Source organism: Sciurus vulgaris, assembly GCF_902686455.1.
Source record: "Sciurus vulgaris genome assembly, chromosome: 5".
In the NCBI taxonomy this organism is placed as follows: domain Eukaryota; kingdom Metazoa; phylum Chordata; class Mammalia; order Rodentia; family Sciuridae; genus Sciurus; species Sciurus vulgaris.
This window is the reverse complement of record NC_136465.1, coordinates 7,328,444-7,345,560: the sequence shown is the minus strand read 5'-3', so window position 1 is coordinate 7,345,560 and position 17,117 is coordinate 7,328,444. Positions and strand designations below refer to the sequence as shown.

At 56.9% G+C, this 17,117-nt stretch overlaps 1 protein-coding gene and 1 long non-coding RNA gene across 6 annotated transcripts in view; one reads left to right on the top strand and one right to left on the bottom strand.

Moving 5' to 3' along the window:
- FAM167A (family with sequence similarity 167 member A) overlaps positions 1-15,493 on the bottom strand; it is a 30,115-nt gene extending 14,622 nt beyond the window's left edge. The window contains exons 1-4 of one of the 5 annotated variants that reach the window (XM_079142125.1): positions 15,091-15,407; positions 13,505-13,726; positions 12,032-12,091; positions 10,138-10,238 (exon numbers count right to left, since the gene is read on the bottom strand). Coding sequence is in view for 2 of the 5 variants with exons in the window: in XM_079142126.1 (XP_078998252.1) it covers positions 2,176-2,258; positions 10,138-10,238; positions 12,032-12,091; positions 15,091-15,452 (606 nt within the window). In the remaining 3 variants the exon portion in view is untranslated. Of the gene's footprint in view, positions 1-1,468; positions 2,259-10,137; positions 10,239-12,031; positions 12,092-13,504; positions 13,727-15,090 lie in introns of those variants that run through there. The other 4 variants (XM_079142126.1, XM_079142127.1, XM_079142124.1 and 1 more) reach the window with 4 other exon arrangements.
- Positions 9,582-16,740, top strand: LOC306662447. The gene is made up of 3 exons (XR_013764112.1): positions 9,582-9,794; positions 11,929-12,019; positions 16,092-16,740. It is a non-coding gene; the product is annotated as an uncharacterized lncRNA (long non-coding RNA).
- Positions 16,741-17,117: the final 377 nt, after the last annotated feature.

Here is a 17,117-nt window from a genome sequence, read left to right as displayed (position 1 = left end):
CCAAACTTGGGGTCAGATTCTGGCTCTAGGCCCTGTGGGGCTTGCCAAGCCTCAGCTTCCTATATATAGAGTGAGGATTCTGCCAATCTCCTAGGCTCTGGGGGATTGGCAGGACTAGGTTCACATGCGCTCTCTGAATCCTAGCATGCTCCGAGAACACAGGGATGGGGCTCTCTCTGTGCAGTTTCCTGGGACACAACTTTCCTAGCTCTCTCCAAGTCTGAAGACTTGGGAGCTGCTCTTTGGGGCCCTCCCAGGCACCTGCCGTCTGTCTGTTTGCTGAGGGCCCAGAATCCCTTCTGAGTGTGCCTGGGTGGCTGAATCCTGTGGGGCTTCTTTTCCAAAGACAGAGGTGCTCTTGTAGCCAGCAGAGTTTTCTGGAGAGGGTCCAACCATGGACAGACTGGTGAGCAATGCCCTCCCCACCTGGGTCCTGCAGGAGACAACATGGCGGGAAGCTGTGCCCTCCCTCTACAGAGGGCCACATCCTGCCCCCTTAGGGAAGGGGCTCCTCTTGGGCTGGGAACCACGGAGAGTCTGCGACTGTATGACTGTGCAGTGTGGGGAGCTCACTTTAATGAGTGGTTTTCTGACTGGATTCAATGGAGGCCCATGAACGGGAGCTGAGCCGGCCGAGGGCGGGCCTCTGCTCTGGTGGGCCTTGTGTGTGTGGCACCCGGTGCCCCTCATTCATGCCAGTCTCACCCCATCCCAAAAGGCAGGTGGGGGCACCCATTTCATACATGGTCATGCGGGCTGCTTAGGAGAGGTGAAGTGCCCTCCTCTAGGCAGGTGCTAGCTGGGGGCCTGGGCACAGCCACGTGACTGTGATCAGCCTCTTTCTACCCTAGAGCATATGGGCTCTGGGGTCAGAGCCCGAGGGCAGTCACCAGTTCTACGGGATGGGCATGTGGCTTCTTGACCACCCATGCCTCTGAGTCCTCTTCTGAGGAGTGGGCACAACCAGGACCAGCTGCACAATTTGCAGGGCTCAGTGCCGGGTCCCTTCTTTTAAAAAGTCCCAGGAATTTCAGGATGGTACAACAGAACATTAACCCAGGTGAGGGTCCCTGTGCCTCCCCCCAGGTCCCGTGCCCATGAAGCCCTGGGGATCACAGTGTCAACTCTGTAGGTCATTGCCAGGATTTCACAGGGTGACAAACACTTGGTAGCACACACAGTGCTGGTATACAGTGAAGCCTAGACAGTTATGCTTTTAGAAATATTATTAAGCTGCTGCAAGCCATTGGTGCCACATCACAGTCACATCACCCTTTCCCTGCACTGAGCAGCCACCTGGTTGGTCCTGGAAATGCTGGGTGTCCTGAGCCCATCTCTGCATCTTTATACGCTTCCCTGAAGACCTCCGATGCGGTGTGCTGACCCTCTCTCCCTGCAGTTTTAGATCTCAGAAGGTCTGGGTGAGTGAAGAGCAGGCTTGCCCTGGAAGGGAGAGAGCCCAGCGGACCAGAACAGCTCCTGTGCCTGCTCCCTCCTCCCCAGCTCCTGGTGCTGGAGGGACCCAGGGTCAACAGCCTGCTACCCATGCCAGAGCCCGAGTGTGGCTGCAGCCTGGCCCAAGTCCCATCACAATGCTAACAGGATAGGGACCTGGGTTCGGTCTACCTCAGTTTTCCAGCCTGTGCTTGGCAGTTGGTGGCGTCCTGTGTGCGAAGGCTCTGTACACAAGAAAGGCCTACCCACCCGAAGACTCGGTGAGGCGGGCAGCAAGGAGAGGCCCCAGGCAGGGACTTGCCATTGTAGATCGTGTGATCACGTGCACCTGGCAGGGACTGAGGCAGAGCCCTGGGGCACCTCCTATTGCTCCTGCTCAGGACAAGCTCACTTTCAGAGCCACCAGGCAGTGTCCCAGGGATCCCCACCCACCTGGTCACCCTGGTGCCTGAAGAGGCCCAGGGGGGTTTCCTCTCTCCCCTGCAGTTGGGCACAGGAGCTAAGCTGGAATGTCACCCACACAGGCCCTGGAAGGTGCTAGCAGGAAGGTTTGTTGTCCACTGCCCACTCGATGAGCTGGATGTGTCTGCTGGCAGAGAAGGCTGGCCGGGTGTGGGAAGGGAGCCTGACCTGGACACTTTCTGGGCTGGGTGAGCAGCGGAAGTCTTTCTTGACTGCTGGGGCTTGGGCCCAGGGAGGGACAGCCCTCCAACATGCGGGTCAATGGGCTTCCCGATGACCTAGGTCCAGGGAGCACAGGGCAGAAGATACTGGACACCACCAGATCTGGGACACGGGAAGCCCTGGAAAACAAGATAAGATCCTGAGATTCCGTAACCCTGAGGCCTGGGCATGGCCACTGTTAGCACAAGAAGACTGGGCAGGATGCAAACCTCACGAATCATCTCAGCTGTTTGTTCGGGAACAAAGTTTCACACAGGAGCAGGGGATGCAGGGAAGCAATGGCATCAGCGGACCCCCTTTCCTGGTGGAAAACGAGCCACAGAACAAACAGAGGAACTGGGTTTATAAAGGTTATTTTGAGGGGTGGTATAGTGAACACAGCAGTTTCCTTGGCACTCAGGAATTTGAGCTTCTTTGGGTCGGGGTTCTGTGGGCAGTGGCTGGAGAGGATTTACTTTGGAGGAGACTAACGCCTCCCAGAGACTGTTACTTTAGGGGTGATAAAATACCTCTTCCCTGTGTGCAGCCGGCACTGGAGAACATTTGTCTTGGGAGATGACACTCCCCTTTCCCAGGCCACATTATCTTGGGGATTTTTTCATTTTCCATATCTACTACCCTCCAGCCAGGCAGCAGCAAGGACCAGCCTTGGGGATGCACCAGACTTCCTGTCCCAGCAACATGCCAGGGCTTGGGACGACTGGGGTTCAGATGTGCTTCCTGGCTTCCTGGCCCAGGAAGCGGGAGTTGCCAGCCATGAGCTAATCCCCCAGCTGCCCGAGGAGCCGAGTGGGTGCAGCGCTGTCAGGCGGCCAACGCCTTGTCTCATCATGACCTCACCTGCGCACCTGGAAAACCCTCAAACCCACTTCCCGGATGGGCGCCCGGGCCGGGAAGGCTGCAGGGGCTGCTGACTAATTCTCCCTGGGCTCCTGCATGCTTTCCCCAGTCACGGAGGCCTCACTAGAACAGCTTCTTTCTTCTGCATAACGCTGTCTTTCCAACCTCTGCCCGACTCTCCTGCTCCACCAAATCCCAAGCTTGCTCTGTGCCTGCTGCTTGGTACAACCCAGAAGCCCTTCCTTCCCTCCTCTGCCTCAGTCCTCAGGCATTTTCTCCTCCCCTTTGTTTTCCTGGGCGGTTGTGTGTGCCCAGACCAGAGCACGTGAGGGAAACAGTGACACCATCACACGGTGAGCTAATGCTTGGAGCAGGATTACCACGGGTGGAGAGACTGAGGCACAGATGGCTTTGGTAGCTTACCCAAGGTCATAGGGCTAGTAAGTGGTGAGGCTGGGATTTGAGACCCTGCCAGCTGGCTCCAGGTTAGCTTCTGACCACTGGGCTTCCTGCCCCTGCTAAACCATCACATATATACCAGGGACCTTCTCGATGGTCTCTTCTACCAGACTCAAGTTCATGAGGGTAGGAGCCAGGCCTTTCTTTTATCCTGGATCCTCCTGCACTTGGTGAGGTGCTGCTCTCTCTAAAACATGGAGTGAACGGGCAAATAGAAGAGCTTCCTGCCTCCTGCTGCAGCCTGTGCTTGCTCACAGTAAGCCAGCTTGAACGGGCTCAGAGGGGCAGAGGAGCCCTTGGGCTTCTGTGGCAGGACCTTTGCACCTGTCCTCATGAGAGGCCACCCCCCACCCCACAACCTGGCTGCAGAGTGCCTGGACACAGGTGCCTGGACAAAGGTGTGCCTGGACACAAGCGTGCAGACCCGGCTCCTGGGACAAAGCAGGAACAACCTGATTTAGCTTGTGCCAAATTCCATGGCTTTGAACTGTAGCCAGAGAGGACTTGCTTGGCATCTGGCATCATGCGAGGTCATTTTTGCCCAGCACCGTCTCTCTTCCTTCTGGAAAAGCATTCTCCCTTATTGTGGGGAGCCTGTCCCTGGGGTCCCTGTGGCACTGGCATCCCCTCTCACCTCAGGGGAGGTCACATGACTCCGTTGGGCCAATCGGGGCCTTTCTGAAGCTTTCCTGCTAGGCCGGCCCAGAAGCCCTCCTTGTTCCCAGGCATCAGGAGCCCTCTTGCTCACATGGAGGGGACCTGCTGGCACACAAAGCTGGCAGACGGGAGGCTTGAAGGTCTCCATCAGGCCCGTCAGAAGCCGCCCCCTGACTTCGACTACACAGCTTTCAAATCCTCCTCTTGGGCTCCGCTACCCTGAGCTGGGTTTCTGACACACACAGCTGACTGGCTACCTGGAGCTGGAGAAGGATGTGGCATGCGGGTGTTTGTTGACGTTCCGCCTTTGCTGCTTGTCACCCCAACCTCCCTCCTTTCCTGTTTGTGGGAGGCTCCCATTCCGTGCAAGCAGCAGGCAGGCGCCCTTCTCATTTGTTCTCTGGAATCAGAGGACCAGATTCTCCCTCCTCCCCCGCCCAGGCCCTGGCAACCAGGTGTGAGCATGTGACTTAAGCTCAGCCAATCAGAGGCCAGGCTCTGAATTTGGCCTGTGTGAGGCCCAGATGAATTGATGGTTGGGATTCACAAGTGCCCCTGCTGGAGAGCTGCTGTAGGCCTCCTCCTCTGCCCTGGCTCTGCCTGCTTACTCCTGTGAGTCTTTGCCCGCTGCCAGTCTCCGAGCACCTGACGGCCTTGTAGTCATGCTGTTTCCGTTGCTTGCACTCAGGAGCCCAAGGGCTGGAGTGAGGGGAGCAGACAACTCACTTGGAGAGGCGGAGAAGCCACACGTATAACTGAGAACTAAGCAGTGACCTAAAACACTGTGACAGCCGAAAAGGCTCCCCTCCCTCATTCCCCATGAGTCCCCAAGGGGGCTGCCACCTGCAATTGAGACCCACAGAGTGGATGGTCACTGTCCTCTGAGTGAAATTTTGCTGAGTCCACCTGCATTGAGAGCCGGTCTGTTTCCTAGTTCACAGTGACAGAAACGCTCGATGAGGACAGACTAACGATTTTCTGTCTGTGTAAACTTACACCTGTTCTGCACCCTCTCAGAAGTGCCACCCACAGGTCCCTGTGCTCTGGTCACGCGGCCTTCCCAACTGGGCTACAGCCGAATGCCTGGGAACTGAGGCCAACACACCAGGGCCTCCAGCCTGGCAAAGTATCCCCTTTTGGGGAGCAACCCCCGGGCTTCCTGAGCAGAGCAACAGTCCGGGAGCGAGAGGGCATGCCCAGGAGGGTCCTGCTGCTGCTGTCTGCTTCCTGCAGGCTGCTCTGCTCTTTATATAGCCAGCCTGGTTCCTGCAGCTCCTCTGCTTTTCAGGTGTTCTCACAATTAACCACAATCCCCTGAGGTCACCTTGTACCAATTCCTGCAGCAAAAAGAGGTCCACTAACCCTATTAGAAGCCCTATTATACAGGGAGGAAATGGAGGATTTCCCCTAGGAAACCGAGCCCCAAGCTCCCATGAACACTAGTGAGGGGGCTGAGATCCTTGCCCAGGAAAAGGGTCATTATCAAGAACATACAAAGGATGGGACCTTGCAGATGTGTTCCCCAGCACCGGCACAGGAAGAATAGTAATGTCACCTTGTCATAGTTCAGGATGGTCTTCACACACTCACACCTCATGTCACCCTGACACCGTGCAGAACACTGGGCTGTAGGGGTGTCTCTCGGGAAGCGGATTCACTGGGGGAGAGCTGGGAGAGCTGTGTCCACGCCCCCCTGGAATGTGTCCTCGGGACCCCTCGGTCATAGGCCGGGTATCTCCTAAACTGCAATTCAGATCCTGCCCCGGTGAATGTCCTACTAAGGAGTATTTTAACTGCTCTGCCAAGCTGCTAATATTTATCAGGTATGCATATGTACCAGGCACGAGGAAACGGTCTCCTGTCCACAAGAACCCTGTGAACAGTGTACTATGATTCTCTATTGCAGAATGGGTAAACCAAGGCCCAGAGACAAGGAGGGGATGGCCCAGAGAAACTCAGATGGCACACAGCATGGCCAGGGCTGGACCAGATGGGTTTGGAGGGCAGGAGCCAGCAAGGCTGAACTGGAGGCCAGGACAGAGCCTGAGGCTCTGACGTCCCCCTGGTCTACCAAACAGAATAAGTCACAAGCATCCTTTGGGAGCCGATGGTTCCCGGAGAAGGCCAGTGCTCTTCTGGCTCCACGCTGTCCTCTGATGGTGGTCCCTATGACAGAGGACCCCTTGACTGTGACTGTGGACCATACTCGGATGGCAGGGAAGCTGGGCAGGTGTTCTAGTCCCCTTGCAGCTGGGAAAACTGGGGTGAGGGCCTAAGTGACTGACCTAAGGCCCCAGAGCTCCTCAGTGACAGCCCAGTGCCTCTCACTCTCCCCTACACTCCTTGGGGCTGCTGTACGGGCTGCTTTCCAGAACATACTATCTGGATAAGGCTGGCTACCACCCCTCCGGGCCCCAGAGATGTGGAACACCTTCCACTGGCAAGTGGCACTTGGTCCTCTGAGAAGTTTCTGAAGTGAAGAACTGGCAGCGCAGGCTTCGGGCCCCGTAGGTCTGGCTTTCCTCAGTGAGGCAGGTCAGGGGGAGGGATGTCCTCCAGGTCAGTCTGGCCTTTACGCCAGACTGGGCCTGGACACATTTGCACTGCTCACTGCTCTGGGCTACAGCCGGGTGGGCCTGGCAATCCATCAGTCAGCCCTGCTAAGGACAGGAGCTCTGCTCCTCAGAGCACCTGCCGCAGCAGGGTGGACAGGGAGCACTGGCTGGCCAGGGCACGGCTGGAGCACTATTGCTGGCCTCAAGGTTTCCCAGGCCACAGGGCTGAGCTCCAAAGGGCCCTCAGGGCTGATGCAGCCAGCGCCCTGGCCCCAGCTGCCAGGCCTGGACCTTCCTCTGAAAACCACAGAGCTGCCAGGAGGATAAAAGGCGGTGGGGCAGGGGTTTGGCAGGTGCCAGCGGCCACAAAGACATGGTGGCCGGACACGGCGCTCCTGGCATTGTCCCTCCACTTTCTAAAGAGGCACTGCTTTTTCCCAGGCTGGTGCAGGCCCAGGGGTCCACAGGTCACGAGGGTGAGCAGGCCTGGGACAGGTGGGCACTTCAGTCTTGGTTTAATCAAACCCTGTGCTTAGGGTACCTGTTGAGCCCCAGGTGGGGACAGGGCTGACCTCCCACCTCCACCCACATGGCAGGTCAGTCTGGGATGTGACTGTCCCTGCTCAGCTGAGAGGAGGGCACACAGCCCTGTGCGCCCCACAGAGCTGCTGGCAGGAGCCTGGAGCTGCCCAGGGCCCATTGCCTCTGCCTCAGAGTTGCCATGGCGACAGAAGCAGGAGGGACATGGCTAGTCTGGCCCTATGCCAGCCATCTTCCCCTTCCCAGGCCCATTTTCATTCCAGCTCTTGGTCAGAGCTGGTGTTAGGAGCCCCAGAGATGGGGGACAGACACTGGGCAGAGACCAGACTCTGGACCCAGTTGTATGTGTGTGATAGGACTAACTGTGTTGATGTGTGTGAGTGTGGGGTGGTTGTGTGTGTGTGTGAGTGGGGGAGGTTGTCTTGGTGTGTGTGAGTGTGGTGGGTGGTTGTTGTCTTGGTGTACAATTAGGTCGTAGTTGTTGTCTGGGTGTGTGTGCGTATAGAGGTGGATGCCTTAGTGTTGTGAGTGGGGGGTGGTTGTCTTGGTATGTGTGAGTGGGATGTGGTTGTTTTGATGTGTGTGAGTGTGAGGGTGGTTGTTGTCTTGGTGTGTGAGTGGGGGATGGTTGTCTTGGTGTGCGTGAGTGTGATAGGTGGTTGTTTTCTTGGTGTGTGAGTGTGGTGGGTGGTTGTTGTCTTGGTGTGTGAGTGTGGTGGGTGGTTGTTGTCTTCGTGTATGATTAGGTCATGGTTATAGTCTGGGTGTGTGTGAGTGTAGAGGTGGATGCCTTAGTGTTGTGAGTGGGGGGGTGGTTGTCTTGGTGTGTATGAGTGGGTGGTGGTTGGCTTGGTGTGTGTGAGTGTGGGGGTGGTTGTCTTGGTGTGTGTGAATGGGGGTGGTAGTTGTCTTGGTGTGTGAATGGGGGTAGTAGTTGTTGTCTTGGTGTGTGTGAATGGGGGTGGTTGTTTTGGTGTGTGTGAGTGTGGGGGTGGTTGTTGTCTTGGTGTGTGTGAGTGGGGGGTGGTTGTCTTGGTGTGGAGTGGGTGATTGTTGTCTTGGTGTGTGAGTGGGGTGGTTGTCTTGGTGTGTGTGAGTAGGGGTAGTTGTTATGTTGGTGTGTGATTGGGGGGTTGTTGTCTTGGTGTGTGAGAGGGGTGGTTGTCTTGATGTGTGTGAGTAGGGGGTAGTTGTTATCTTGGTGTGTGAGTGGGTGGTTGTTGTCTTGGTGTGTGAGTGGGTTTTTGTTGTCTTGGTGTATGAGTGGGGTAGTTGTCTTGGTGTGTGAGTGGGGTGGTTGTCTTGGTGTGTGTGAGTAGGGGGTAGTTGTTATGCTGGTGTGTGAGTGGGTGGTGGTTGTCTGGGTGTGTGAGTGGGTGGTTATTGTCTTGGTATGTGAGTGGGGTGGTTGTCTTGGTGTGTGAGTGGGGTGGTTGTCTTGGTGTGTGAGTGGGGTGGTTGTCTTGGTGTGTGAGTGGGTGGTTGTCTTGGTGTGTGTGAGAAGGGGGTAGTTGTTATGTAGGTGTGTGAGTGGGGGTTGTTGTCTTGGCGTGTGAGTGTGGGGGTGGTTGTCTTGGTGTGTGATTGGGTGGTGGTTGTCTTGGTGTGTGAGTGGGTGGTTGTTATGTTGGTGTGTGAGTGGGTGGTTGTCTTGGTGTGTGAGTGGGTAGTTGTTATGTTGGTGTGTGAGTGGGTGGTGGTTGTCTTGGTGTGTGAGTGGATGGTTGTTGTCTTGCTGTGTGAGTGGGTAGTTTTTGTCTTACTGTGTGAGTGGTGGTTGTCTTGCTGTGTGAGTGGGGGGTTGTCTTGCTGTGTGAGTGGGTGGTTGTCTTGCTGTGTGAGTGGGTGGTGGTTGTCTTAGTGTGTGAGTGGGGTGGTTGTCTTGGTGTGAGAGTGGGGTGGTTGTCTTGGTGTGTGAGTGGGTGGTTGTCTTGGTGTGTGTGAGAAGGGGGTAGTTGTTATGTAGGTGTGTGAGTGGGTGGTGGTTGTCTTGGTGTGTGAGTGGATGGTTGTTGTCTTGCTGTGTGAGTGGGTAGTTGTCTTGCTGTGTGAGTGGGGGGTTGTCTTGCTGTGTGAGTGGGTGGTGGTTGTCTTGCTGTGTGAGTGGGGGGTTGTCTTGCTGTGTGAGTGGGGGGTTGTCTTGCTGTGTGAGTGGGGGGTTGTCTTGCTGTGTGAGTGGGTGGTTGTCTTGCTGTGTGAGTAGTGGTTGTCTTGCTGTGTGAGTGGGTGGTTGTCCTGGTGTGTGAGTGGTGGTTGTCTTGCTGTGTGAGTGGGTGGTGGTTGTCTTGGTATGTGAGTGGGGGGGTTGTCTTGCTGTGTAAGTGGGTGGTGGTCTGGAGGCTGTGTGTTCTGGGTTGGGTGGTGGCTGTGATGTGGGGTGGTTCAGGCTTCTGCAGGGCAGTGCCCCTGGGTCTTCCTCACGTGCATGTGTGGTCTGCATGGAGGGGGCACCCCATACAGGTGCGGCTGCCCTGCCAGGACAAGCGGGGGTTTGCTCCCTCCTGAACCCAGCTGGGTGCTGTCTGGGTCAGGCCTCCGGGGGGCACAGCCTCCTGAGCTTCACCCTTTCTGCAAAGGAGGCTGCGGCTCCAGCGTGGAGCTCAGGTAGGTGAGGCTGGGGAGGATGGGGGCGGGCAGGAGCTCTGGGGGCTGCTCGGGGCGTCTCCCCAACCCCCCCCCCCCCCGGGCCCAGCCTTGCTGTTGGAGAGGGGAACCAGAGGACTCTTTAGACAGGACCAGCTGGGCGGACGAGAGGAGTCAGCCGCCTCTGCTCCAGTGCCTGTGGCCTCACGCCTGCTCTGAGGAGCTGCGTGCTCTGGGAACCATGGTGTCCCTGCAACGGCCTCTCCTTCCTTCCTGACAGATTCCGGGTCTCGACCACAGCAGCAGGGGGGCTACCAACCTGTCCCAGAGCTGCCCCGGGGCAGGCGCGAAGGATCCCACTCACCCGTGTCCTCCTGGAGATCTTTGCTCAGGGAAGCTTGGTGTGCAGGGTCCCGTGCTAACGGCTGCACCTCTGCACAGAATCCAGAGCTTCCATTTGCATACCTGGTTTGACAAGAGCAAATCACAGCATTCTTAAGTCACACTAGCATTTATACATCTTGTTTTCCCACATGTGGTGGCCTGGGCTAGAGGACCTTTCCAAGAGCTAGACCACAGAGATACTGCAGACCAGAGAAGCTAACAAGACTGGGGCAGGCCACACAGCTCCACTGGAGGGGCGGGCTCGGCTTGCACCGGAATCTTCTGACTCCGAGTCGAGCCTTGCTTCTATTGTCTAGGAAATGGGAAAACTGCTTGGTCTCGCTAGGACATTATGAGGAAAGAATCTATAAAAATACTTGTTAAGACCTTTGCAAATGCAGAGTGCTAGGTCAGTGCTGAATAATTGACGGGCTCTGCTCTCGTGCTGGAGCTGAGCTGACGCACAGGCCTCCTGTGGAGGCTGGGGGTGTGGAAATCTGTCCTTTTTGTTTTGCCCAGTGAAAGGGAGAGCTGGGCTTCCCTTGGTCCAGAGAAGCCCTGAGTCCTGGGAACCATACCTCTAATTTATGGCCTCCCAAGAGGACAGGAGATGAAGAGGGCTGATGAGGTAGGTGGGGCTGTGGGGGACTGAGAATCCCCAGAGTCCCCTCCAAGACCCTGGGAAAGGGCTGCCCTGGCAGGCAGGGAGACAGGTGCCTGAGAACCCAGGGTCGGTTATGGGGGTGAGAATAGGCCCTGGGAAATGCAGAGAATGAAGAGGACCCTTCACAAAAACGAGTGACCAGGCAAGGATGCCCAGGAGGTGGCGAAGGCAGCCTGTCCTTGTCCCAGCCAACTGCCACAGGTGACCACAGGACTCTTCCAGCCAAAGGCCAGAGTGGCAGTGGGCATTAGGGAAAGGAGATGCAGGGGGGCCTTTAGAGCAATTTATGGAGATGAAGGCAGAAGGCAGGCGTCCTGGTCATACAAACAGGAAACAGTTCCCAGCGAGGTGTGTCTTATTAGTCGCACCAAGAATGAGCCGGCCACCTCCTGCCCTTGACTGTGCCTGGCTGGCACTCTCCTGGGCCTGTCACAGGGGAAGCAGCTTCCAAACACCAGGGTTCACAAACGCCTGCCTGTGCGCTCCAGAGCGTGCAGAGCGCCACCTTACTGTCACTCGGCCCTAGGCTGCACAAACTGCACTGACTCCTCAGGGACCCTGACACAGTTCCTCGTTGCTCCAGGGCAGGGCCATTATCTTAGGGTCCTCAGCACCACGCACATTATTGATCCTAAAGTTATTGATGGACCATTGTTGATGGGGACACGTTCTGTGTGTTTTCCCTGGGTGAGCTGCAACTCAGGGGCATTCAGGCTGAGACCCCCCTCCCCGAGTCTGGCAGCTGGAGCTCCCACTCAGGCAGGCGTGCTTCTTTATCTTGGGCAGTACCAGGCATTCAGTAATTAGCAAAGTGAATGTCCCCTTGAAGACAGAGGTGTTTGAGGTGTGGGCTGCTCAAATGAATTTGGGGACAGCTCAACCCTGAAAGGAGCTGGTGGAAGGATCTAGAAAGGCCTCCAGGGAGGGGTAATCAGGACACCAGGACAGAGGCTGGGACTTCACCAAGCCCTGGGGTCAGGCTGTCTGGATCTGCTGGACCTGTGTGCAAATGAATGTCTCTAGAAGCTGTCTGCACTTGTGGCAGGATTTGCTCTGAGGCTTGCTTTCTCTCCAACTGATAATAGGGTCATCTTCGCCCTCCCCCAGGTTTCCAGCAGCTGCTCCCGAATACACAAAACAATGAGAATGACAACACAGTCAGTCTCCAGTGCTCTGCCCGCCCCACCAACAGGCTCAGGTTGGTTCGTACCTGTCGTGGTGTCCCCAGGGCACAGCACTTGCGAAAGCACCGGGGACAGGGAAGAGGCATCTACAGGGGAAGAGGCATCTACAGGGGAAGAGGCATCTGCTGTAGTTTTTTACAATGGTGAATGGGTAGGGTGGGGTGGCGGGGAGGTTCCTAAGCGGCCTTGCTAGTACAGACACTCATCCAGAACATTCCTGGGTACTCAACATCCTGAGGGCCCCTCTGACCTTCCACTGCCATTCCCACTCTGCACTCAGAGGCTTTGTTGGCTTCCTGGAATGAGGAAATGCCCCACCTTCAAGAAGCCCTGGAGCTGTGGTCACCATGGAGGCCACTGCTGGAGCCTACTGATGCCTGCTTTCCACCTGGAAAACGAGCTCTGGCTTGAGTCAGCTCGCCAGGTCTCCAGGGACAAGCCCTATAAGGGAGCTTTGGGGATTCACTGCCAGCTTTCACATTGGATCAGAATGCCCTGAAAGGAATCCCTGCCTCACAGGAGAAACTGCCTGAGGAAGTGGGGAGCTCAGTCTATGAGCCCATGGGGAGAAGCTGAACCCCGACATCTCCTGGGTCTCTGCCAAGGCTGCTGGGGATGAGGCTAGGTTGGAGGGCACCCTAGGAACTCCGCAAGTTTCTCCAGGAAGGAGGGCCTGGTCAAGGCCTTCCAGCCCAGGAGGTAGCCCACTGGAGGGAGCTCCCGCATGGCAGGGGCTGAGGCATGAGGAGGGCCTGATGCCAGAGAGAATTCCCCAGAGAAGAAGCCCCCCCCCATGCCCACAGGAGCTGGGGCTCCCGTCCAGCGCACTCCTTTCTCCCAGGAGCTGCTGGTGGAGGAGCTCTGCTCTGGATGGAGCAGGCAGGGTCGGAGTGCCGGGAGGAAAGGGGTGGACTCGGGGCAGCACAGCCTCTGACTCCTGCTCTTCTTCCTTCTCCTGGTCTTTCCTCCCTTCTCACGGGAGAAGTGGCAGTGGTCAGGTGGGGAACTGGGCTTTAGCAGGCAAGGCAACTGGCCTAACCAGGAAAAAGCTGAGATCCCGTCTTCTAGGCTCCTTTCGGCAACCCTGTCCTCCAAGGCAGCTCAGACTCTACAGGTGACGACAGCAAGGCTCACCTGCCGCTTTCCTGCCAGTCTCCCCTTTCCTGCCCACTCATCCTTCCTGTTTCACTCAAACCCTGTCCGGCCCAGGTTCTCAGCCATCTTACCCCTTCCAGGTCTGCTTCGGAATGGGCCTGTCCTCACCCCATCCACTGGTTACTTGTAAGGGACGTTCATAAGGGCACCTGAGGACTCTCCAGCCCCCATCTGTCAACCCGATAATCATTTATTTATCTTCTGCCTTTGCAAGCAGGTCGATGTCCCAGTCAAGCGAAGAGCCATAGCTGGGCAGAACACGGCTCCCAGGGGGCTTGGAAATTCCAGATGCTTCCCTTGGGTCACCAGGGTTTCCCAACAGCAAGATTTACCTAGAGACATACCCGCCCCAGCGCGTGAGTGGCCTGACAAGTGGTTTTCCTTCTCATGGGCCTGGGGCACCGTGGATCTTTTTTCTCAGCAAATAGGCACGGCCTTAATTTATTTCAGTCCTCTTGGAGGGAGGCCAAGCTGGTAGATATGGAAGTGGGGACTGGTCATTTAGTGGCAATCCATGCATGTAATGGAGAGGACAAGGACAGGAGAGTGTGCAGGGAGGTGGGCATCTGTGGGTCAGCAAGAAGGGGCATGAGGGAGGACACTTCTGAGGCTGGCCAGGACTGATGGCAAAGGCTTCCAAGCTCCTGATACAAGAAATGGCTTTGTTGGCTCCAAAGTTTCCCTTGAGATGATGGGGACCTTCCTAGGGTATGAGCTCCACTACAGAGCTCTCATCTCATCTGGGGGTGACCGACTCCTTCCCACTCTCTGGGCCATGGAGGCCGTGGGTCCCCTACAGTGGCCTTCCTTGCAGAACTGCCTCAGGAGCTCTGGTGGTTGGGAATCTCTCTGCTCTTTCACCAGCCACATGAGCTGCACCAAGTTACTTAACTTCTCAGACTCCCTCTGACAAAACGGGATAACATCCCCTTGAGGAGAGATTTGTGAGGAATGGTGACCAAGGATGCCAAAGGTTCTCAGCAGTTTGTGCTCCTTGCTGTTTGCCAGGCCCCTTTAAAACCAGCTGGGAGGCGCTCCCATCCTGCCGACCACAGGCTGGGCCACCGGCTTTCCCAGCACTTTGCCCAGCACTTACTGAGCCTGGGCAGGGGAGTGGGGTGGTCTCGGAGGCATCCACCAGAAGCTGCTTTGGAACCAGACTCCCCTGGTCAGTGTGGATGGGGACCTTAAGGGGAGTTCATGGAAACTTGATTTGGGAGCACCTGCTGTGGTATAAGACAGCAGCGAGGACCCACCAACCTGGAGCCCCTCTACCTTCCAGATCTTCCAGGAGGACCATGTACAGCCCAGCTGGTTCAGGAAATAAGGGGTCTTCAAAGAAGCAGCGATCCACCCGACTTGGTTGAAAGACACCCTCCCCTCCATGCAAACTGTGGCCCCTTGTCCTGGTGACCCTAGGTGCCCACCTCAGGGCTGACCTGCTCGTTCCCCAGGGCCCTATGGCTAAGCAGGGTCCCTTGAACTATCCTGGCCTCAGGCCTAGAGCACCCTCACCAAGAACCCTGCGAGGGATTGCATCCTTCGGGTCAGAAACTTCCACCCCGCCCCAGGTGAAGTCCACAGAGGAGACAGGGTGGGTGTGGAGGTCACCAGCCGTCTGGGAGGAGCCCTGAGTGGGGTCCCTTCCCCAAGACCATGGACCCCGAATCTCCACCAGTATCTCAGCCTTGGAAGGGGCCAGCGGAGCTGGGAGCTCAGGGACGGAGTCCAGCGGTGACTGCCCACTCCGCGCGGCCACCGGAGCAGGTGGGGCAGCACCCCGCGCTTCCGCGGGCGTGTCCCCTCCAGGGCCGCGGGATGAGCCGCTCCCCGCCGCCTGCCCAGGGGGGAGTGGAGCCCATTGCGGGTCCGCGCCGCCGCCACAGCCCGTCCCCCGTCCCCGGGAAAGTCGCCGCGCGCGCGAACCCACCTGCGGGCGCCCGGAGGCCCGTGGCGCCGTGGCCAGGTCCCCGGCGCTCTGCGCGCCCGCCTCGCTGCGCCCGTGCGCCCGAGAACGCCCGGCACTATTCTTTTGGAAGGCAGGCTTTGGTGCGTTGCGTCAGGGCGGTTGCCTGGCGACGGCGGCGCGAGCCTCCCGCCGCGACGCCCCGGCCTCCCATTCAAGCCCCGGCCCGCTCGGCCGCCCCGGGCCCGCCGGTCCGAGCGCGGCGGCCGGGTCCTAGAGCCCCCCGACTTCACCCTGCCCGGGCGGCCTCGGCGGGCGAGAGCAGAGCAGCCGCGCGCACTTGCCAACCCCCAGACGAAACCAAACCCAAACATCCAGTTTTTCATTAAGCCGAAACCAAGGCAGTTTCCCCCCAAGCATGGCAACGTGGCTTTGCCACTGTCAGCAGTTTGCCTGCGTGGAGCGGGCAGGGGAACCCCACGCCCGAGCCTGTACTCCACCCACAAATGGCTAGGGCTCCTAATCCCAGCAACAACCACTATGTCTGAGCTCCTGACGTGCGCCACGCCCTCGAAAGCTCTCACAGCACAGATGTGGGCACCGCCGGCTCACAGAGGAGGAAACCGAGGCTCAGAAAGGTTACGAGAAGCCAGCGGGGAGTAGTCCGGTGGATTGATCCGGAGCCAGTTTTCTCCACGTTCATCATTCAGTGGCATCAATCACTTCTGTATTTATGACTCAGTCCTTGTTCTGTCTGAGCCTCCAGCTGCACGAACGGCTTGCACCTAACACACCTACAGGACAGAGGCTGGGGATGCCCCTTCTCGCAAGCCTTGAGGACCCATCCTGGCTGTAGACAGGGTCCTCGGGTGCAGGAGGCTCTGCCTTCTCCCAGGACTCAGGTTCCAAAGCTGATTACTGGAGTCTGGCCTCATTCTCCCAGACCACATGCCTGAGGGAAAGGGTCACCCAAAGCTATCTAGCCTTCCATTCTCTATCTCATCTCCCCTTTTGGCCACCCACAGGTGCCTTCTGTCCCTTGGCTCCAGGAATTGCTGTTGGGGAGTGCCGCGTGCCCTTGCCTGCTGTGCCAGAAAAGAAACTTGGAGGGTGACCTTTAATTCGACCTTCAACTCCAGACACACCCCTCTCTCTACCCACCGCTGTGTCTTGGCTCTGAGTGGGCTGGGTTCTGCACAAGCATTTATGAATATGTACAGCTGTGTGTGCAAATCATAAAGCTGCCAGTTACATTCAAACACATGGACGACCTTAGAGATCCCCTGTCAATCACCTAGCATGACGGCAAAGAAGTGCAAGTTGAAAAACAGCATGGAACGTGGCTCAGAAATATTGTCAGTGTATTTCAGGGATTTTGTGTGTCAGGGATGGGGATTTCAGAGTATGGAACCGCCGCATGGAGATGGGAGGATGGAACTCCCTTCTCTGGGGAACCAGTAACCAAGATACCAGTAGCCAAAGATTTGACCTGGTCACGTATCACTTGGGTTGCTTTCCTTTGGAATGTCACCTACAGGCCCCTATCTGTCCCAGGCCAGAAGTCCTCTCTGTCCTGTACATGTCCTGTGGGATGGGAGGGGAGCTACTGCAGCAAGCAAGCAAACCCTGGAGTGGCAGAAGTTCTGGGGCTTCCCTCCCACCGGCTACCCTTCTCAGGTCCCCCTATCACAGTCTCATTTCCAGCCACTTTAAGGAAACTTTTACTTTGAAGGTTTTAAAATTTAAACTCAAAATGACTACCTATCTTTCACCATTTCTCCAGATTCACTTATTCATCCATTTGATAAACACTGATCGGTGCCTTCCAGTACCAGACGCTGATCTAGGCTGTTGGGGAACATCTTAGATAAAGGCCATTGCCCTGGAGACCTAGTATCCCAGCAGGGGAATGGAGGTGGCTGATGAGCAGTAAGTCTGCTAGACAAATTAAATATTGTCGTAGAAAACTGAAAATGCGGACTTGGGTGGAAGTAACGGTGGGAGTGGAAGAAAAGCACTTTTAAACAGGGTCAGGGAGGACCTCATTAATA